Here is a 23,474-nt window from a genome sequence, read left to right on the forward strand (position 1 = left end):
AGTTCAGTTCAGTTCAGTTGCTCAGGCGTGTCCAGCTCTTTGTGACCCCATGGACTGCAGCACGCCAGGCCTCCCTGTCCATCACCAACTAGATTTTTAGCTTTAATGTCTAGATCCCTTTAACCAGGGATGAAAGTTAACTCTTTCATGTGGTATGAGGTAGGGTTGAAATATAACGGTGTTCTTTTATGCATATTCAGTTGTTCCAGCACCATTTTTGAAAAGACTTTCCTTCTTGCATTGTATTACTCAATGACTTTTTAAAAAATCAGTTTTATGAATCTGTTCCTTTATTCTAAGTATCTGAATTTATACCAACATCACACTGTCCTGATTGCTATAGTTTCATATTCAATCTGTAAATATCATGTAATGTTAGTTCTTCTCATTTGTGCTTCTCTGTTAGAATCATTTTGGCTATTTTAGATATTTTGATTTCCATATAAGCTTTAGAATTAGCTTATTAATCTACACACACGCGTACCCCTGCTCGGATCTTGATTGAGTTTGTGTTGAATCTATAAATCAATCTGAGGAGAATTTACATCTTAACAAAGTGAAGACTTCCAATCCAAGAATACAGTGTATACCTCCATTTATTTAGAACTTACTTAATTTTTCTCAGCAAGATTTCACAGCTGTTAGTAAAGTTTCAGAGGTCCACAAGAGCATCCTCAGTCCCAGTGATTAGCTGGAAGGATTCACAGGACTCAGACATTGTTATGCTTGATGGTTATTGTCTGTTCAGTGAAGGATACCGAGTAAAATCAGGGAAGGGAAAAGGGCTTGGTGGAAACTAGATGCAAGCCTGCAGGTGGCCTCTCCCAGTGGAGTTACAGTAGAGTTACACCCCAGTGGCATGCATTTAACTCCCCCAGCAGTGGTGTGTGACACATGCAAACTGGTGCCAGGTAGGGGAGCTCACAGGGTTGGGTGTCCAGGGTATTTATTGGAGGCGGTCCGTCACATGGGCATGCAGTGCCATTGTGAGTGACCTCAGCGACTCAAGCAGCTACTGAGATGCTCAGGTGGTGTTTCTCCTTTACAAGGTTAGTGCAGAAAATTGCACTGATTGACTTTGGAATGTCAAACCAGTCTTCCACTCCTGCAATAAGATCCACTTATTCAAAAGCTGTTACTGTTTTCATATATTGCTGGATTTGATTTGTTAATCTTTGAGCAGATTTCTGTGTCTGTGTGCAAGCCTGTCTTGCTCAGCTTGCACGCCCCCAGGAGAGCCCAGTGACCGGAGGAGAGCTCCCTTCTTTTAGGTGTCACCGTTCCGTGTTGCCCATTCTCCAGTATCTGAAAACTGGATATTGCAGCAAATTTATTTGTTTTATATATTTAGTCCCATTTTCTCCTTTTTTTATAGTGGCAGGGCAAGTGTTAGTCTGACATTTCAGAAGTAAAAACTTATAGATAAAAATGGTTTTTGAAAAACAAATAGCATTACTTTAATAAAATGTTCAAATTATTTCAGTAACCTTTGCATTTTAAAAATCTTTAATTTAGCACAATATTCGGATTTGTGGGCTGAATTCTGGACTACACTTAAGGTGAGCTTTTTTATGTTGCCTTGATAAGTATCATATTTCTAAGATATCTACCTACCTAATAAGTGTGTGTGTAAGGAAGGAAGACAGAGCTCATGTGATCATCACATTCTAAAATGTGTTCTTTGTGTTGTCACAAATCAAATCTCAACTGAATCAGTTTTAAAGATTTTATTGGCTTTGTGCAGTCAGTCAGTCAGTTCAGTTGCTCAGTCGTGTCCGACTCTTTGCAACTCCATGAATCGCAGCACACCAGGCCTCCCTGTCTATCACCAACTCCTGGAGTTCACTCAGACTCAGTCCATCGAGTCAGTGATGTCATCCAGCCATCTCATCTTCTGTCGTCCCCTTCTCCTCCTGCCCTCAACCCCTCCCAACATCAGAGTCTTTTCCAATGAGTCAACTCTTCCCATGAGGTGGCCAAAGTACTGGAGTTTCAGCTTTAGCATCATTCCTTCCAAAGAAATCCCAGGGCTGATCTCCTTTAGAATGGACTGGTTGGATCTCCTTGCAGTCCAAGGGACTCTCAAGAGTCTTCTCCAACACCACAGTTCAAAAGCATCAGTTCTTCAGCACTCAGCCTTCTTCACAGTCCAACTCTCGCATCCATACATGACCACTGTGCAACACCTCATAAATCAGGCAGCATTTTAGCTAGCAGACAGGAAGAAGCTCTGGGGATCTGTACAAAATGAAAGACTTTTATAGGCAGAGGGAGCAAGAACAAGGAAGTCATTCCAGGTAAAAATGGCAGGTTCCATATTGCAAGGCCACTTCCCTTTCAGGGATGGCAGGGATCGACCAGGCAGATTACCTATTTAGTGCTGATCAGCTAATTCCTGATGGACTGGTTAAGATTCCATTTCTAAGAGAACTGAAACTAATTAAGTCTCTCAGTTTGGTGACGTGGGATTTAGTATAAGTGACTCCATTTTGGGCCTGTTGTCTTATTCTTAAGAATATAAAATGTCATTATGAAATCTTCACCCTTTGGGAAGCTATCTTCCCACTCTACCACTTCAGCTAAAGTGGGAATGACATTTTTATTTCCAAGCATAAACGGAAGACAGATTATTTTAGGACAAATTTGTCAGTTCTGCACTCTCTCTTTCCTCCACATTTTACCAGCTATGCACCATCTCCATCTCTCCCTGCTTTAGAAGCAGGTAGACTAGAATATAGATCCTGGTTCTGCTACTTTCTAAGTAACTAAAGATTACCTGTGATCCTTGTTTAACCCCTAAACAGAGGCTAAGAGAAGTGCTAGTAATGCCTTTTTTAGATGAAGCAACTGAGACTCAGACTTGCCCAAGACCAGACTGTAGCCCTCCAGGCTTCTCTGTCCATTGAATTCTCCAGGCAAGAATACGGAGTGGGTGGCCATTCCCTTCTCCAGGAGATCTTCCCAACGCATGGACTGAACTCAGGTCTTCTGCATTGCAGGACCATGTGAGCCACCAGGGAAGCCCATTGATGAACTTTCGGGATTTAAAGCTCAGACCTCCCTGATTGCAAGATTCTTTCTCTTAAGCTGCAAGCCGCACTGAGTCTCCTCTGCAGTTCCATGGTGCTCCTAAGATGAGCTGGCTTTTTTATGCCGCCATCACTACTTCCCTACCCAGTTAGAATTTTGAGTTTAGTGAGCATTCTATTAAATCTCATTTGTTAATTCACTTTTCTAACATCCTTTACAGAACTTTGTGAATTTTCTGTGTAAGACACTTACTTTACACAACTAGTACCAATATTGTGTATGTATTTTTGTCTTGTGCATGACTCACTTGTACAAGATATTTTTATTTATTTTGTTGCTATTTATATTCACATACCCCCAAATGCTATTTTTTTAAGGAACTGATAGAAAGTGGTAATAAGACCTTGAGAGACATAAAAAATCTGATAGGCAAGCTGTGTGAAAGAGATGAAAAAATCGAGCAAATCAGTATTTTGCTTCAATCAGACCTTGATGAGATGCGTAGTCTAATGGAAAAGGAATCGGAGACAGACTTTCTCAGTAAGTAACATCTCAAGAACTTTCTGCTATTTTACTGTCACTGGTGACATCAAAAATAGCCCGCCAAAAGAATGCCAACCAATAATTTAGTTATCTGCAATAATCTATTCCCAATAATATCACATATGTTCACTGAATGTTTATTCTCATTTGTGGGATTGAATATGGCACTGTAGCAATGTTGGGCAAGCCTCTCTTTTTATCTTAGTGAGTCTCCTAAATAACTGAATCTCAACTTCTTTCCGATTTTTAAAAATATTCCTCCCCCCAAATCTTTTTAAACTCTTTTACATGCTTCCTTATCTTTTAAAAGAAAATAGTGAACATCATTTTGCCCTTTCTTCCTGATCTGAATTTAGCATTAGAAACAGGAAGTGTTGCCTTCTCTGAAAGTCTAATGATGCTTTCTGGGTCTTCTGAGATGTTAACACATCGATTACAACACAACTGACTCAAGAACAAGCAACCCAGTCTTTTCAGAGGAAGATCAACCTTCATCCTCAGTCCCTACTCTAGAGTCGTGTTAGACACCAGGGCCACAGAACTGCCCATACCAGGACTCCAGTGAGAAGCAGAGGTGAATCCTTGGCCAGTACAGCCAGGGATCCCAGCGCTGGAATCCCTTGAAAAGGTGGGATGGTGGAGGTAGAGGGCACTGTCAGAAGGAAGGAGAATAGAGCATAGGGGAGAGATGGAGAGGTGAAATGAAAATGGTATTATCTGACAAGTGTACAGATCTATTAGAGGTTATTAAGATTTAAGAGCATCATCATTAGATAAGCCATACTAAAGGTGAGTTGTAAAAAATAAAATAAGTGAAATAAAAGTAAAATGAAAGAAAGCGGCACAATTAAAAACATCTAGATATTTGGTTAAAAAAAAAAAACAGTGTTCTGAGGGTGTTGCTTGATAAAAGAAATAATGTTTTAGCAGCCACTAAGGAATTTTGTGGGTGAATCTTCTTATCAACCAAAAAGTTGTGTTTATCATCATGTTCCACCTTGATGATACTTATTATGTGTGCATGCTCAGTGGCTTCAGTCATGTCAGACTCTTTGTGATCCTATGGACTGAAGCCCGCCAGGCTGCTCTATCTGTGGGATTTCTCAGGCAAGAATACTGGCGCGGGTTGCCATTTCTTCCTCCAGGGGATCTTCCTGACCCAGGGACTGAACCCGAGTCTCCTGCACTGCAGGCAGATTCTTTACCCCTGAGCCACAAGGGAAGCCCCTATACTTATTATATCTTATTGCACAAAGAGTCTTTGTGCATCTTGCTTAACTCTGTATTTTCTTTGTTAGGTCAGGCCATCCCTAGTAACTGTAGATCAAGTCGACTTTTAAGAGCTAAATAGTTTCTTCGATTGCACTGTTTTCACATGAGAAAATCTTCCCTTTTTATCTGAAACCTGATGGAATCTTTACATTGGAGCAAATTTAAATGTACTATATTGAAAAGCTAAACCCACTGAAAAACTAATACCATATTCCCCTTTTCTTGTACTTTGAGAACTGATAACCTATTGAAAGTGGAGGATTGCAGCATGGAAATAATGGAAGGCCCCCCAAATGAGAACAAGCTGAGGCGTAAAGCAAGGGAGTCAGTGTCACCATCACTTGTTATTGGCAGAGATTCAGAGGCAGGCAGGGGAGTGGGAGAGGTTCAGTGTTGAGGGTGGGGAAAAGGAAAGCTTCAGGTGTGTTCTGACTGGAGGTTGTTGGCATTGGAAAGCTGGCAACAGGCTGACTAGAAGCTGGATAGCCTATGTGATAGATTAGTGAGCATATTTGGCTCTTCTCTGGTTGGTCCTGAGTTAGAAGAAGGATTATAAAGGAGGGAAGTTGGCAGTCATTGATCAAATTATGACTATTCTGGGCTAATTGCATATATGGTCAATTCATGGGTCTATTGTCATGTATGGTCTGGCAATTGTCAGTTTGTATATTCTATTTTTCAGCATGGATTTTAATTTTTACTTCCATTTCAAGATATTGTGTCCAGAAGAGAGTAATATTAATAGTTGTTTTGTGTGAAAACCAACCCAAATAAAATATAAATAATGGGCTTCCCTGGTGGCTTAGCTGGTAAAGACCCTGCCTGCCAGTGCAGGAGATGCAACAGACATGGGTTCAATCCCTGGGTGGAAAGATCCCCTGGAGAAAGAAATGACAACCCACTCCAGTAATCTTGCCTGGAAAATTCCCCAGACAGAAGAGCCCAGCAGGCTACAATCCATGCGGTCACAGAGTCGGACGCAATTGCACGCACATGCACGATGGGTCAATCCAGTACATGGCATTCATTTTTATATCATCCAAATGGTACAGTCATTTCATTAAAATTTAACTTCATTTGATAGGCAATCAGTATACATGACTCTTAAGCTGTGCTTATTCTAGGCAACTGGAACAAGTTCCAGTTAATATTAATTATGAAATATCGCAAGTATGAAAAGCATAAAAGTCACACACACACATATACACACCATCAGGCAAAAATTTTAACATTTTTGCCATGTTATGATATTCCCGCCACACAGAACAAGAACATAATTGTTGTTGTCCAGTTGCTCAGTCGTGTCTGACTCTGCAGCTCCAGGGACTGCAGCATGCCAGGCTTCCCTGTCTACCACCAACTCCCAGAGCTCGCCCAAACTCATGTCTATCAAGTTGGTGATGCCATCCAGTGATCTTATCCTCTTTCATCCCCTTCTTCTTCTGCCTCCAATCTTTCCCAGCATCAGGGTCTTTTCCAGTGAGTCAGTTCTTTGGATCAGGTGGCCAAAGTGTTGGAGTCTCAGCTTCAACATCAGTCCTTCCAATGAATATTCAGGACTGATCTCCTTTAGAATGGACTGGTTGGATCTCCTTGCAGTCCAAGGGGCTCTCAAGAGTCTTCTCCAGCACCACAGTTCAAAAGCATCAATTCTTCAGCGCTTAACTTTCTTTATAGTCCAACTCTCACATCCATACATGACTACTGGAAAAATTTAGTTATCTCTTAAAATTTCTGTCTGATATTGTACACAGCATTATATATATTTATAGTGTATAAATAAACTGGGGCACATGATACAAACTCAGGAGAGTTTGGAGAGCACTCACCTCAGTTTCCGATGCTCACAGTTTTTGCTCAGGTTGTCATTATAACCAAACCACAAACTGTAAGGAAACTTTGTTGTAGTCTGATGAAAACTTTAGAGAAATCGAAGCTTGGGGCTTTCAGTTTTAAACTCCTCCCCTATTCTCAGTTGCTGCCTGTGTTCCTAGATATCAACAATGGTGTGGAGATTCCTGAGCAAGTCCTATTGCCTACAACAAGGGTCATTAAACTACAACCAAGGGGCCAAACCTGCTTCCCTCCTATATTTGTAGGGCTCAGAGCTAAGAATGGTTTTTGTATTTTCAAATGGTTAGAAAAAATCAAAAGGATAATATTGGCCAGTACCAGATTCAATAACCTTAGATATGTAGATGACACCACCCCTTGGCAGAAAGCAAAGAAGAACTAAAGAGCCTCTTGATGAAGGTGAAAGAGGAGAGTGAAAAACCTGGGTTAAAATTCAACATTCAAAAAACTAAAATCATACCATCTGGTCCCATCACTTCATGCCATATAGATGAGGAAACAGTGGAAACAGTGACAAACTTTACTTTCTTGGGTTCCAAAATCACTGCAGATGGTGACTGCAGCCATGAAATTAAAAGATGCTTGCTCCTTGGAAGAAAAGTTATGACCAACCTAGACAGCATATTAAAAAGCGGAGACATTGCTTTGCCAACAAAGGTCCATCTAGTCAAGGCTATGGTTTCCCCAGTAGTCATGTATGGATGTGAGAGTTGGACCATTGCTGATTCATGTCAATGTATGGCAAAAAACCATTACAATATTGTAAAGCAATTAGCCTCCAATTAAAATAAATTAATTTTTAAAAAGAAGAAGGCTGAGCACCTAAGAACTGATGCTTTCAAATTGTGATGCTGGTGAAGACTCTTGAAAGTTCCTTAGACAGCAAGGAGATCAAACCTGTCAATCCTAAAGGAAATCAACCCTAATTATTCATTGAAAGGCATGAAGCTGAAGCTGAAGCTGCAATACTTTGGCCACCTGATGCAAAGAGCTGACTCATTGGAAAAGACCCTGATGCTTGAAAAGATAGAAGGCAGGAGGAGAAGGAGATTACAGAGAATGAGATGGTTGGATGGCATCACTGACTTGATGGACATGAGTTTGAGCAAGCTCCGAGAGTTGGTGATGGACAGGGAAGCCTGGTGTGCTGCAGTCCAAGGGGTTGCAAAGAGTCAGACATGACTGAATGACTGAACACCACGACCAACTAGAAAATTATATGAAATTCAAATTTCTATATGCAGAGATAAAGTTTTATTCAATCCCAGCCATGCTCATACGTTCACACATTACATTTGGCTGCATTTGTGCTACAATGACAGACACTGTGACAGGGACCCCATGACTCACCCCACCTAAAGTATTTACTGTTTAGGCGAACAGTAGATAAACAGTAGATGTTTGCCAAACTCTGTAAGGTACCTTTTCCTTTGATCACTCATGGAGTGGGTGCACTTTCTTGTCAACATGGCAAACCCTAAGGATCATATCCACTGAGACAAATAGAGAATAAGGGATGCGATGATTTCTTTGTTCTAGGCCATTCAGTGATGAACAAGCTCTGTTATATGATGCCTATTCTGGAAAAATTTAAATGTTCTCCTTTTGTGGTTGGAAATGAAAAGAATATCACTAAATTTTATAAGAAAAAAACATATATTTCTACTGAATATATTTTCAGTCAATAGATTTTTGAATGGAGGAATTTCAATGTAAAAAGCCAGTACTGTTTGCAGCCACTGAAATGTTTCTAATTGGGCATACTGATACTTGAAATTCCTCCTGTTTTTAGGGTTGCATACACATTTCACTATTAACTCTAAACTGAATTCCAGAAGTTTACTTTTTTTTTTTTACTGAAGCCTATTTTGTGCCAAGTACCATGTTAGGCTCTAGGGTTATAGTGGTCAATGAAAACAGATATAATCCCCACCAAATAGAACTCATAATCTAGCACAAAAGTCTGCAAATATTAAAGGGCCATAGTATTTTTTTAGCTTTGTCACGCATGAGGTCTCTGTAGCATCTACTCAGGTCTGCCATCATTAGCAGAATTGTGCCTGCAGTTTGCCAACTCCTGACACAGTGGGAGAACCAAGAATGTATTAAGCAAATGTGTGTAAAGTCTCATGTCATATGGATTTTACAGGTGGGGCATGAGAACCATGAGAGAACCTGAGAGGGAGAGAGACTTGACCTGGTTAAGGAATTGGGAGAGAGGTCTCTAGAGAACTGGAAATGGCGATGAGCTGTAAAGGAGGATCTCTGGATTCTCCATCTCCACTTGTTTCTGCTCCTGGAGGACTGGTACCACGTGGGCTTTGGAGGAAGGTGGACCTGGGATCAAATTTCAACTCTGCTTCTTAACACATTATTTAACCTCCATTCTTTAGTTGCTCCAAGTAGCTCAGTGGTAAAAAGAATCCGCCTGCAATGCAGGAGACACAGGTTTAATCCCTAGGTAAGGAAGATCTGGAGAAGGAAATGGCAAGCCACTTCAGTATTCTTGCCTGGGAAATCCCATGCACAGAGGAGCCTGGCAGGCTACAGTCCATGGGGTCTGAAAGAGTTGGACACAGCTTAGTGACTAAACAATGCAACAGGAGTAGTAATAAATGATGCCTCAGACACAAATTAGGCACTAATATTTCTGAAGTCTTCTTACCTCCTGAGGAGATAATAGGCCCCTTGAATTACTCTGAGCTACCGGCTCTTGGATATTTCGTATCGAATGGCTTCTGTCACGGGTGGACTTCTAGAGAAGCCCTTGATCTCTTCCAGCTTAACAGCCTCTCCTGCACCCTCTTCTGGACACAGTGTATCACTGCAGCCCTGCCGGGTCTGGTGTGCTCCTACAGTCACAGCACTAGCTGTATTAGCATACTGAATATCTTTGAGCCCGGCACTAGACCATGCCTGTGAGCTTAGTCATTCAGTTATGTCCCACTCTTTGAGACCCTATGGACTCCTCTGTCCATGGGATTCTCCAGGCAAGAATACTGGAGTGGGTTGCCATGCCCTCCTCCAGAAGATCTTCCCAACCCAGGGATGGAACCTGTCTCCTGCGTTGGCAGGCAGATTCTTTTACCACTGAGCCACCTGGGAAACCCACTAGAGCATGTGGCTAGTTACTAAATTGAACACGACTCGGTCCCTGACCTCAAAGCATATACATTGTGAGAAACAGACAAGTGAAGAGATGATTAGACTACAGTGGATTCTCCCAAGTCAGTAGCAATGGAGGGTAAAGAGACACCTCTGTTCTTTGGGGTGTTGAGAGTACATGGGATGTCTTCCTGAAGGAGCAGTAGATGTAGACTGGCCAGGGAACAGTAACGATGTGGCCGAGTGGAGATCTGCAGGAGGTCCTGGTTGGCAAGCATGAGGGATAGGCTTGGCAGAATGTGAAATGCCAGACTTCATCCTGAAAATTAAAATCATTACTTTTTGCTTTAATAGTCTTTCTTACAAATTAATTTTTGGTGTTTAGCCAACCTAATTAACCTGCAAAGATTACTTTTAAAGAAGTATTAAAAATAATTTTGTTTTAAAATTCAAAAAAATCCCTGAGTATTATACCATACAGTATAATTTAGATAACAGATAAACAATCTGTGTACTAATCAACTTGATATGTGCTCTACAGAAGACTTTTTTAGGCCAAGAGATATTTTTAGATAAAAAATTTTATGCTTTCTGTTATCTTTTTGTGATTGTGATCAAAAGGACTTGATATAATTATCTATGTTTTGATCTCTTAGTTCTGGAAACAAACCTGGTTATTGAAGCAGAATCAAATTTTCAGTAAGAAATACTTAAAAATGTAATTCACTCAGAAATTTTCTAAAGCTCTCTTGGAAAAATTAAGATCTGAGCTAAGAAGAGTTTAGATCTTAGTTTTCAAACAGTAGTGTCACCTAGGGGAAGTTTTGGAGAAGGCAGTGGCACCCCACTCCAGTACTCTTGCCTGGAAAATCCCGTGGACGGAGGAGCCTGGTAGGCTGCAGTCCATGGGGTCGAGAAGAGTCGGACGTGACTACACGACTTCACTTTCACTTTTCCCTTTCATGCATTGGAGAAGGAAATGGCAACCCACTCCAGTGTTCTTGCCTGGAGAATCCCAGGGACAGGGGAGCCTGGTGGGCTGCCGTCTATGGGGTCGCACAGTCCGACACGACTGAAGCGACTTAGCAGCAGCAGCAGCAGGGGAAGTTTAAAATTTCCTCTGCTCAGCCAGACCAATTCACCACAAGTCTGGGGGGTGAGACCCACGAGTAATTTTAGAATTCTCTCTAGCTGGCTCCACTGTGTAGCCAAGTATGGAAAACCATCGGTTTTAGACAAATATATTAACAGTGTAATTGTTAAATTTATCAACTGACCTAAATTAAGAAAATTTTAGCTTTTAAATTACCTGTCTGGTGATGAGCAAAGTAACTACCATACACTGCAGCAGCGAGATCTAAGACAAAACTGTGTATTTTCAATGACTTATAACAAATTAACCTGAGCAACCATAGCTACTATAAATTATCCCATCTTGTTCATAAGGAAGCAAATTAAAAATCCAAGTATGTATTAAGTATTTCTGAAATCCTTTGCATTTGAGGACTTGTATTACTTGCATGATTTCTCCTTTTGCATGCACATTTTTCTGCTAGAAGAGGACGTTGGAGGGGAAGATAATTATTTAAATGACTCCAAATGTAGTGAGACAAAAAGATAGCCCTGGTAATCAGTTGCATGATCCCCCAGCAGCATGCCCACCCCTCCACACCCCACTCTCTGCTCATTATACAATTGTCCAATTGAGGATTCTTGGAGCAATTTAAAGTTGTAACTACCTAAACTTATGTAAGATACACATAGAATTTTAACATTTGATTTATTCCTATAGAAAAGAAGAAAAAGAGTCCTGTTAAAGTAATCCGCTTCCCAGCAGTAAAATGTACTATGAAAAAAACATCAACGAAGAAAAGCTAACAAAATACTGGATACAACTGCCGTGAATTCAAAAGGTACAAAACTACAGAAAAAGTGAGTGCACGTTCTTTCATATTTTACAACTGTCAATGGGAGTCTTAAAAGTTTGAGATTTAACAACTCTCACCAAGGAGGAGAATCAGGAAATAATCTTCTAAATAATATAAACGGATAAACTAGGTCAGATTATTAAGTGCAAAAATCTTATTTTGCTTCCATGGTTGCAACCATGAGTCTCCTGAAGGCTTTAGAGCATAAAAATCACAGCACACATTACCAACCACAGGAAAACCACTGGCTTCCTAGGTGGCGCTAGTGGTAAAGAACCTGCCTGCCAGTGCAGTAGACTGAGACATGGATTCCATCCTTGGGTTGGGAAGATCCCCTGGAGAAGGAAATGAAGCTCACTCCAGTATTCTTGCCTGGAGAATCCCATGGACAGAGGAGCCTGGCGGGGTGTAGTCCATAGGGTTACACCAAGGGGGACACTACTGAAGCGACTTAGCGCAGGAAAACTACGTACTGTATACACTCCTCTGGATTTTGTTAAACCTAAGAAGCCATCAATTGAGATGTCATAATGTGACAAAAATTATGTCTTGAGATATATAAAATACGGTATGTGTGTTTATCCTTCCAAAATGAGAGAAATGAGGTATACTCTTAAAAAATGAGCAAGTATGTAAATATTCATGTTTATTCATTTAGGAAAGAGACACTAATTACTTAACATTTTGAATTATTTCCACAACTAGTGTGGCAACAAAATTAAATGCCAGACATTTGAGATTTTTTTGTAATTAAGCTTTTTATTATTGTTTTTCTTTATAGGAATAGGAATAACCTGAGGATATTTTCAAGCAAATTACCTAAAAACAAAAGACCTGTTATATAAATTATGCTCTATTTTTGTAATAGATCAAAATACTGTATTGGTGAAAATAAATAGATAGCAAACATAGAAATAAAGTATGTTGTTTTTGTTATCCGACCCCACAAATACGCTTGACTTTATAATTCAGTATATTTGAAAAACAAAGTGAAACATAATAGGCATGCACAATTATGCCGATGTTAAGGACTTCAGATTATACTTAATAGATTTTCTTAATAAAAATAGGAACATCACACATTGCTAGGTACACAGAAACATGATTTTGCTCTTAAGAACAGCTAAATTGTTGCAAGGGGTAAGTGCTTCCTAATAGGCCTCCAGTGGAATATAACGGAGTGCTGTAAGTGTGTAGTGTGTTATATACATAATGGAGAATCATGGTATTTTGCATTTTCCTTGAAACCATAAATTCTGTTGAACTGAAAAAAGAAAACAAACAACAAACTCCCCAAAACATCAGATGTACTGACAATCATATTCCCTTGTATGACAGAAGAGTACTAATACATTTTTTATTTTACTTTTTTTTAAAATTAAGAACACTTCTTAGGTTTTTTTGGCATTTTACATTCAGTGTCCATTGGCTCCTTCAGAGAGTATCCGTGAAGGCTCGGTAAATTTTGCAGTGAACAAGTAAAAAAGGGCTGGTGTGGGGACCAATGCCAAAAGCGGTAAATCTTGCTCGAGTTTATCCACTCTGGAAATGGAGATGATCCCATAGGCATGGAGTAGCCAGTGGCTGAAGAGAACAATGAGTCTTTTCTTTCTGACCAGAAGATCATAGCAGTTCTATAAAATTTTGTAAAAGAAAGGAGATAGATACAGATTATTGGGCTGAATCAACTAGATAATTTATTAGTTTTAATTTGAAACATATTATTTTCACATACAATCATAACCTCAGAATCATAGGGACATAGGGAATCACCCAGTCTTGCTACTATAGTTTACAGATGAGGAAACTCAGGCCTCCTATGTTCGGCACGCCAGTGGCCACGACGAGACGGGAGCCCACATTACTAGGTTCTGGTCTACACCCCCACTCGACCCTGGAAACACTATGGCTGCTTCTGAAAAGTCTGAACTGGAAGGGAACTCCAAATTTCGTGCCTTCTTCCTGCCCTGATCCACAGCATCTGAGTCTACAGATGGGAAGCAGGCGGTATATACACCCAATTTCCAGCATTCCTAGAGTCAGCTGCCTGGATACTCAGAAGGGAGCAGAAATGACAGGTGACTACTCTGATTTCCCTTTAACCTTTAATATCACTCTATAATATACAGAAACTGGAAGGACCAAATTAAAAGTAATATCTAAATGTGCTAATAAACACACTAAAATACAATTTGCAACTTGCTAGTTAACTTTCTCTCATTAAATGGCTCATCAGCTTGGTTCTATTTAAAATAAGGAATTTATGTTTCCCTTAAAATACTGTTAATAAGGTTCAACATTTCAATAATCAAATATTTTCTATGTGGATAAATGATGTGAAATGATTTTTTTCTCTAACATGGTGGAAAGTTAAGCCTGATTAATTTCCCAAGCAAATACAGTCTAGGATACAACTTTTTACAAACTGATGAGCCAAAAGCTACTGAGTGACCCTGTTTAGCCAAGGATTACTAAAGCAATCAGCTGTAACATATTGTATCATATATGCTACTGTCTATTCAATAGTCAAATTTATTTAAAAAAAAAAACAAAACTCTTTAACAAAAGAAAAAAGACATCCTACCTCTATTTCGGAAGCCGACATGTACACAGCCAGAGTAACCAAAGATAATACTAATATAATGTATGGGAAGGCATAGTCTGAAAGACAAACATTGGTATTATGCTGAAAATTAAAATTTCTGAATAAACCATCAAAAAATTCAAACAGTATAATTCTTTTCCTAGACAAAAACCTTCTCAACCAATCCTATGAGATGGAAGCCCTAATGCTCTAAGACAGGGGTCCACAAGCTTCTGTAAAGGGCCAGGTAGTGGCTTTGTGGGTCATCCAGTCTCTGTGTCAGTCACCTAACTCCACAGTGGGAAAGCAGCCAGGTCATACGTAATGAATACATGTGTCTGTTCAGTACAATTAACTTTATAAGTTTCTAAGTTATGACATATAACTTATTCAGACAATAAAATTTAAATTTTATCTAACTGTCACATGTCAAGAAATACTACTACTCTTTTGATCTTTCCCCCCCAACACTTAAAAGATGTAAAACTATCCTTGGCCTACCTTTGAAGACTCCTGCCTTAAGGCTTCCACTGATGTAAAAAATTAACCTCTCTCCTATGCATACTAGCTATGTATCAAACTTGGGAGAATTGGGAAACTAATCACTCAATTTTTGATGTTTTGTGGTAGATTGGGGAACTTTAGTTGAGACAGGCTATTATATAAGGGTAATTCCACTTTAATTAAAAGGTGATATGTCAATAAGCCTCAAAGACTAAATGGATCATTCAGTGCTCTTAATGACAAACTTCTAGACATTTCTACTTCAAATATAGTACAGTAAAATAATACTTTAAATAAATTTTTTACTTTAAAATGCCACTTTTAAAATGTTTTAAACATATACAGCTCACTAAAACAAATAGACAAATTGAAAAAAATCTTGAATTATTTTTATGCAATTATTTTAAAACAATTAACTTCAGTTAGGTTGGTGCAAAAGTAATTGCAGTTTTGCATTGTTGAACTTTGCTGTTTGATATTAGAATACCTTCTTAAATAAATGTAGTTATGTTATACATCATTTAATGTGCATTTCTCACTTTTTCTTGCTAATGACTTATTACTTGCTGTGTACTTTGTATTTATTTTAGTTTATGGAAATGATGTCAGACAAAAAGCAAATTCGAGCGATTTTCTTATTTGAGTTCAAAATGGGTCATAAAGCAGTGGAGACAACTCGCAACATCAACAATGCATCTGGCCCAGGAACTGCTAACAAACGTGCAGTGCAGTGGTCAGTTCAAGGTTTGCAAAGGAGACGAGAGTCTTGAGGAGGAGGAGCATAGTGGCCAGCCATCGGAAGGTGACAACAATTGAGAGCCATCATCAAAGCTGATCCTCTTACAACTACATGAGAAGTTGCCTAAGAGCTCAGTGTCAACCATTCTATGGTTGTTTCACATTTGAAACAAATTGGAAAGGTGAAAAAGCTTGATAAGTGGGTGCCTCTTGGGCTGACTGCAAATCAAAAAAATCATTTTGAAGTGTTGTCTTCTCTTATTCTACCCAACAACAAACAATTTCTCAATCAGACGGTGACATGCAACGAAAAGTGGATTTTATACAACAACCTGCGACAATCAGCTCAGTGGCTGGACCGAGAAGCAGCTCCAAAGCACGTCCCAAAGCCAAACTTGCACCAAAAAAAGGTCACGGTCACTGTTTGGTGGTCTGCTGCCCATCTGATTCATTACAGCTTTCTGAATCCTGGTGAAACCATTCCATCTGAGAAGCATGCTCAGCAAATCGATGAGATGCACCGAAAACTGCAAGCCTGCAGCCAGCATTGGTCAATATAAAGGGTCCCGTTCTTCGTGCCAATGCCTGACCACAGGTCTAACACACACTGCTTCAGAAGTTTAATGAATTGGGCTACAAAAGTTTTGCCTCATCCAGCATATTCACCTGACCTCTCACCAACCACCTACCACTTCAAGCATCTCGAGAACTTTTTGCAGAGAAAATGCTTACACAACCAGGAGGCAGAAAATGCTTTCCAAGAGTTCCTTGAGTCTTGGAGCATGGATTTTTATGCTACAGAAATAAACAAACCTATTTCTTCTTGGAAAAAATATGTTGAATGTAATAGTTCCTATTTTGATTAATAAAGATGTACCTGAGCCTAGTTATAATGATTTAAAATTCATGGTCCAAAACTGCAGTTACTTTTGTACCAAACTAATAAAACTACTCATTTCTCTGTAATGCAGTAGAACCCATTTGGAACACTGTCAGAAACTGAAATATCTATACAAGCCTGATTCCAACTTACTAAATAAATGAATGACTTGTTTGACATTTAGAACCTTTTACTGCCTGAACAGGTTAGGTCCTAACCAACCATTCAAAAAAAAACCCAATTAACTTATAAATAGCTAAACAATGTTACTAATGATACAAATTTAAGACCTAGTAGTAAAAAGGATAAAGAGGGAATTTCCAGCATAGCCCAAACTTTGGGGAGCAGAGGGAGGTTCTGGGCTCAAAGTAGGATTTAGAATTGTTCTTATTCTAGGGTCAAAGACAATATAAGATTTTAAGCAACTAGGTCTGAGGATAGTGCCTAAAAATCTGCATTTTAGTTCTGCAGGTGGTTCAGAGGCAGATCACACTTCAAAATGGGCTTCAATAATACTTCCAAACAAGTAAGTTTGTCACTGACATCTTCCTAATTACTCCCAGTGTCTCTTTCCCTGGACCCTGGTATCCTGAGCTACCAGAAGCCTCTTGCTGCTCTACTTTGCTCAAGCTTGCTATATTCTCTTGTCATGGACTAAATGTCTGTGTCCCCCCAAATTCTTATGTTGAAATCCTAACCCTCAATGTGATGGTGTAAGTAGGTAGAGGGCCTTTGGGATGATTGGGTCATGTGGGTGAAGCTCTCAAGAATGGGATCAGTGCTCTTATAAAAAAGACCTCAGCGAACTCCCCTTTTCTGCCATGTGAGGACTCTGAAAGAAGACAGCCACTGATGAACCAAGAGACAAGTCCTCATCAGACTCCAAATCTGCTGGTGCCTTGCTCTTGGACCTCAGTCTCCAGAACTGCAAGAAGTCAGTCACTGTTGTTTGTAAGCCACCCAGTCTATGGTGTTCTTTTATAGCAGCTGGAACTAGGACACCCCTACAAACCAAAAATTATCTCTCTTTCAACATCATGAAACTGAGTTGTTATGATACCCTCTAGGAATGATCTCAGCAGACTGCATAAGTTTATAGTTAGTACACATAAACAATAACTCCTTGACCCTCCCTTGATGAATGTGCTCTGGGTGGAGGCTTGTTAACAAAATTATCTAAAGACATTCAGTGTGGGCAAAGGCATTTTTCAATATAGGCAGCTACAACATAGGAAGCAGTGCTATCTGGCAGTCTCCTTAGGTTAACTTCCCAACCTGTCCCTGCTTTCCACGACTTTCCTCTCTCCCCCATTTCACAACCAAGAAGTTCTCTACAGTAGAAGCAGCTGCTGTCCAGGACACAGGGATCTGAGGGCTGACAATTCTTACATCTTTACAGCTGGTCAGCTCTCCCAGGTTTGTCCAGTATAAATAACTACCTGTGCTCTTTTGGATATTCCATGAATACCAACCTATTTGCTTCTTCTAACATTCATGATTCATGCAATCACTAGTTACTAAGTTAGATATTTCCTTTATTGTATTCTCCTCCCAATCCCTCAACCGCTGTATTAGTTTCCCAGCTTAGTTAACTCTGTCTTTGAAATTGTTCTTCACTCCTGGTGTTTCTCTGCTAGGTCACACAGTCAGGCTCGGTTTCTGGCAGTGATCTCTTAACTGATGCCCCAGGGTCTCTTCCCAGCCAATCCACCTTCCACACTGCTACCAAGTTATCTTTCTTCAATGCAAATCTAGTCATGTCACTCTTTCTCCGAAATCCTTTTAAGAGCAGGTCCCAAGAATAGCAACTTCAAATGCTTACACAGGTCAGTTAGGAGAATAAAATTATAGGTTTTCAAACACCATGCAGGCCAAAGGAAACAATATATCTGTCAAATCAGAATATGAGGGTTAAAGACCCCTAACTAGCCTCCAGTTTCCTCTCCCCTTGGCCTTCCTCTCAGCTCCACCCTCACTTTGAACCAAATGCATTACTAAGCTACAGTACTTGCACAGTGATGTTATCTTGCCCAGTTCCTTCAGGTCAGAAGCTTGTCCTCTGCACCCTGGCAAGCTCCATACACAGATGGTATCCAACCTCCTTGCAATGTTTAATGTCACACTTTCAAAAAGCACCACTCTATGTTCTCAGCTACTTAGTATAGATTTCCTAGTAGCGCGTGAGCTCTTTAACACCAACTTTCATTCTTCTTTTGAGTCACAGATCAGTCTAAATGGTTGCTGAATACATGAATGAATGGATGCATTAAAATAAAAAAATATAGTGATGATTTTTTTACTGTTTCTAAAAGTTTTTTGATAAAAAAAAACTTAAAAAACTAAGACCTAACTTGATGGTAAACATCATATGATATCAAGAGTTATTTCCATCTGTAATATGTAAAAATCAGTTTTTGTGTCATTTACACTCAGATTTTAAAAAACCTTCCTATGAGGCTGTGAGCATCAAATACAAAGTATCTTCTAAACAAATTAGTTTTGATGAAGAATGATGATGTGTTTTAGCAAAAACATATAGTATGGCTTATTTTCAAGGATGAAAACAAAACTACTTTAAAGAACAAGGTCCAATATTATACTCAGAGAAAATATTGTTTATCACATATAATAAATATATTTCATTGATGTTACCCATCAAACTTACATAAAAGGCCTCCACCAACTGCCTGAAGCACGGTTAAAATTGGGAAGAAGTAAAGTGCAGCATAAATACTTTTAAATCGATCCGACTTCCCTAACCCACAGGCAATCTTTTTTACCAGAAGAGGTCGGAGCAGCATCATTAATACCAAGCAGAATGCATAATAGATAAATACAATGGTGTATCTGGGAAATAAAATAGAAAATTGTTACATCACAAATATGTTTTAAAATGTCCTTTAATCACTGATCATTTTAAAATCAAAGATCCTGAAAAAGGTTTAAAAAGTCTACCCGTCAAATATTCAGATTGGTAAAGGGTTGGCCAGGAAGACTCTCATATATTGCTGTAAAGAGCATGCTGGTTCCCTTCTGGTAGGCAGTTTGGAAATGTGTATCAAAAATTGTAAAATGTTTATATCTTTAATCCAGAAAGTTTACTTGTAGAAATTAATCAAAGGGAAACAATCAGATATACACAAAAACCCAATGAACAAGCATTTTTACTGAATCACATGATAAAGAAAACCCAGGAAGAAAATATTCAACAATAGGAAAGTGGTTAAATTTTAGAATATATTTATGCTGGACTACTATGCAGACATTAAAAATCCAATTATGAAAGAAACGTTAACAAAACTGTGCCTCATACATTAAATGACAACAGATTATAAATGGCATGTGAATAATATAACTTTAACACTCTTAAAAAATACATACACACATACAGAAAGGCAACTGGTCAGCTGCATTTTTAGCAGTGATCATCTTAAGGAAATGGAATTATAGATTTTTTTATCTGGGCTATGCTTTTTCTGTTTTCCAAATGTCCTATAATGTAATTTTTAAAAATCACAAAAAAAGTTGTAAAAAGATACTCTATTAGCAGATTATAGTTTCTAGCTCTTTATGTTGAATAATGGAATTTCTGTACATATATTTCTAACTTTCTTTTCATGAGGATTTAAAATTATTTTTACTAACTTACACTCAAACTCTCTCCTGTGCAGAGGAAAGTTGAGGGAAGCACAAGAGTTGTCCCAAATTACTGACCCCATGCCTGTTCACACAGCTCAGTGACCGAGGACCCCTGCGCTCTCATGACGCTTTCAGGCCCAGCCCTGTACCGTACTGCATTATTTCAAGCCTGACCTCTTGGACGATGAGTTTTTTTCTCTTGTTAGGCCTCCTCCTATCAACATCAAAACAAAGTAAAATCTGTCTATTCCTTAAGAGTTCCAAAAAGTCTATTATTTTAATCAGTTTATATGTATAAATTATATATCTGACTGTCTCTATATATAATTTTATATATATAAGGAATAAATAATTTACAGGACTTAAAAGGTAGGCAGGCAGTTAGAAAAGGTTCTCATATCTCTATATCTGGATCTTATTTTTAGATCTCATTTTTTGAAAATTATCTTTTTACATACGTGCATTTTTTTGGACACTTAGTACTACTAAGATTTGCACAAAAAGGTCTGCTTTGTTCAGCATATTACATAATGGTAAATTTCTATAATTATAAGAATATAAATACCAGACTCTTCTATTGTACCTTTACTGAGAAAAACACATCAAAATGAACACCAACAATTCACAGAAATTCTAAAAATGTAGTCTGAGATAGTATTATACAAAATCTGATTAATTTGATATTAAAAAAAAAACATTCTGGTGAAAGTTACATGTATTTGGGGGGGTGGGGAGAAAGAACATTAACCCAAGTACTCTAATAATAATGCCAGCTACTTGGAAGTGCTTCCTATAGGTAAGGCACACTTATTTAATCCTCATGGTCACCTTACAGGCCATTGTTCTTCCCATTTTTACCAATGGGAAGGTCGAGGTTACAAGAGGTTCTTAACATGTTCAAATTAACAGCTAACAGGCTTGGGATTCAAACTCCACAGCCCATATTATTTCCTATAAGTCAGATATTGCTTCTCTGTTCTATATCAAAAAGGTTTTCCTTATAACCCTTTTTAAGAAACATATAGTTTGTTTTAGAAGTGCTTAGATACTTCAACATCAACACTAAAATACTTTCACTTCTATTATACTAAGATGTACTTCTATTTCCTCTTATCAGACTATCACTTTAGAAAAGAAAATAATTTGTTTATCTTCCCTAGTGCCTAGGAGCCATTTCACAAGGCTCAATCTGCTGAAATGAATGAAATCTACAATCACGATTTAAAAAAAATGATCTTAATAAATACTTACAATGGGTAGACAGCTTCATGAGTGCAGTGCACTGTGGTCACGTAGTCTGGACTTGGGTTGTAAAGCATGGTGTACCAATCAGAAAGCATCAGTACTCGACAGGAACGGATATGAAGCACACCAACTGGCTCGCTCACAAGTAAGGTGACGAGAGCTGCCACAGTGCATTCGAACAACGCAGTAATGTGCTGGAAAAGGGCACTGGAACTGAGAAAACAAAGGAAGGATGATCACCAGAGAATTCTCAGCGTGTAACTGGCTTTTAATAAAACCTCTTTAGGCTTCAAAATACGGATTCTAAAAAGAAGTTGTAACTGATCAATCCTGAAACAAAAAAATCTTCTACAAGGTAAGAAAAGCAAAGAACATACAAAAACTACATGGGAAGAATTTAACCTTGTTTACTAAAAAGGGATAAATACTTATCCCAGATAACAATGTGCCTATATTGTCTAAATGTGTAGAAGAGCAGAAATTAGATCTACTTTTATATTCAATATCTCTCCAAACTATTAAAAATGTCTTAAGTTATCTATGCATCATTTTAAATTATTTTAAACATTAAAAGTACATAAAAGATTATATGTAATATACATTAATTAAAAATATAATAAACATTGTAAGCTCATCACCTAACCCAATAACTAGAACATTAACTTATATCTACCTGTTCCTCCCCATTCCATATTCCTGTCTCTCCCCTAGAAATAACCATTATACTAAATTGCCTTAATCAGTTTTGCTGAAGAGTTTTTATTCCATCTGTATTTATACTTCAAAATCACTATTTAGTTTTGCTTATTTTTCAACACGATAAAGAGATATAACCTTTCTCAGATGTTTTTTCCACTCAGACAGAATTACATTTCTAAGATCCATTTATAGCCCTGCTTATAGCTGAAGTTCAGTCCTGTTCATTGCTTTATAATATTCTACTTGTGATCTTTCTATTATTTGTCTATCCTGCTTTGTTAGTTAAGTGTGTTACAAATGTCTTCCTATCAGTTTATGGGTTGAATTGTCATTTTTCTTTGTGATGTCTTTTTATGAACAAATGTTCTGAATTTTAATATAGTTGGCTTTATCAAATTTTAAATTTCTGGTTAACAGATTCTCACTCTAAGAAAAATATTATCTTGTATTTTCTTCTAAAAGTTTTAAGGTTTTGCTTTTCATGTTTCGATCTTTCATACATTTAGAAGAGATTTCTGTGTATAAGTTAATATTTTAACTTATAAGAGATTTCTGTGTTTAAGTTAGAATGTAACTTTAGCTTTTCCCATGTGAATATCCAACTGTCCAGGAGCAGCATTTTACTGAAGAGTTAACTCTTTTCCCCTCATTAAGCTGCCATGCCACCCCTGCCAGAAGAAGTTCCCTATATAACCAGTCTGCTTTTAGGTTCTCCGTTTCATTCCTGGGGTTCACTTATCTATCCCTGAGACAACAGAATGATAGTAATTTCCTGATATTACATATATTCTTCTACTTTTTCAGTGGTTTTGGGCCTTTGAACTTCGATATAAATTATAGAACTAGCTTGTCAAGTTCTACTATATAAATCCAATGTAGCTTAGCTACCTTGGTCTTGGCTACCTCACAGAACTGTGATTCTATAAATGAAATATAAGGAAGGAACTGATTTTGTATACTTATAGCCAGCCTCTTAAACTCTCATCATTTATAATATCTAGTCTATAGATGCTTTTGAGTTTTCTCCTTGAACAATCAGTTATGTACCACTGCATAGCAAACTACCCTAAAACTTAATGGCTTAAATTGAAGAAAGTAGGGAAAACCACTAGATCATTCAGGTATGACCTAAATCAAATCCCTTATGATTACACAGTGGAAGTGAGAAACAGATTTAAGGGCCTATATCTGATAGATAGAGTGCCTGATGAACTACGGAATGAGGTTCATGACGTTGTACAGGAGACAGGGATCAAGAACATCCCCATGGAAAAGAAATGCAAAGAAGCAAAATGGTTGTCTGGGGAGGCCTTACAAATAACTGTGAAAAGAAGAGAAGCAAAAAGCAAAGGAGAAAAGGAAAGATATAAGCATCTGAATGCAGAGTTCCAAAGAATAGCAAGAAGAGATAAGAAAGCCTTCCTCAGGGATCAATGCAAAGAAATAGAGGAAA

The 23,474-nt window shown here is 38.3% G+C and overlaps 2 protein-coding genes across 4 annotated transcripts in view; one reads left to right on the top strand and one right to left on the bottom strand.

The window, feature by feature from the left end:
• CCDC175 (coiled-coil domain containing 175) overlaps positions 1-3,578 on the top strand; it is a 66,403-nt gene extending 62,825 nt beyond the window's left edge. The window contains exons 18-19 of the mRNA XM_010847765.1: positions 1,516-1,559; positions 3,408-3,578. Coding sequence (XP_010846067.1) covers positions 1,516-1,559; positions 3,408-3,578 — 215 coding nt within the window. The remainder of the gene's footprint in view (positions 1-1,515; positions 1,560-3,407) is intronic.
• Positions 3,579-12,360: 8,782 nt separating this feature from the next.
• Positions 12,361-23,474, bottom strand: part of JKAMP (JNK1/MAPK8-associated membrane protein) — a 21,990-nt gene continuing 10,876 nt past the window's right edge. For 2 of the 3 annotated variants that reach the window (XM_010847672.1, XM_010847674.1), the window contains 4 exons: positions 21,329-21,535; positions 19,104-19,285; positions 14,317-14,393; positions 12,361-13,366 (listed from right to left, as the gene is read on the bottom strand). In XM_010847672.1, coding sequence (XP_010845974.1) covers positions 13,148-13,366; positions 14,317-14,393; positions 19,104-19,285; positions 21,329-21,535 — 685 coding nt within the window. In that variant the 3' untranslated portion in view covers positions 12,361-13,147. The remainder of the gene's footprint in view (positions 13,367-14,316; positions 14,394-19,103; positions 19,286-21,328; positions 21,536-23,474) is intronic. The other variant, XM_010847673.1, reaches the window with a different exon arrangement.

Source organism: Bison bison, unplaced genomic scaffold (assembly GCF_000754665.1).
Source record: "Bison bison bison isolate TAMUID 2011002044 unplaced genomic scaffold, Bison_UMD1.0 scf7180017864254, whole genome shotgun sequence".
Classification (NCBI taxonomy): domain Eukaryota; kingdom Metazoa; phylum Chordata; class Mammalia; order Artiodactyla; family Bovidae; genus Bison; species Bison bison.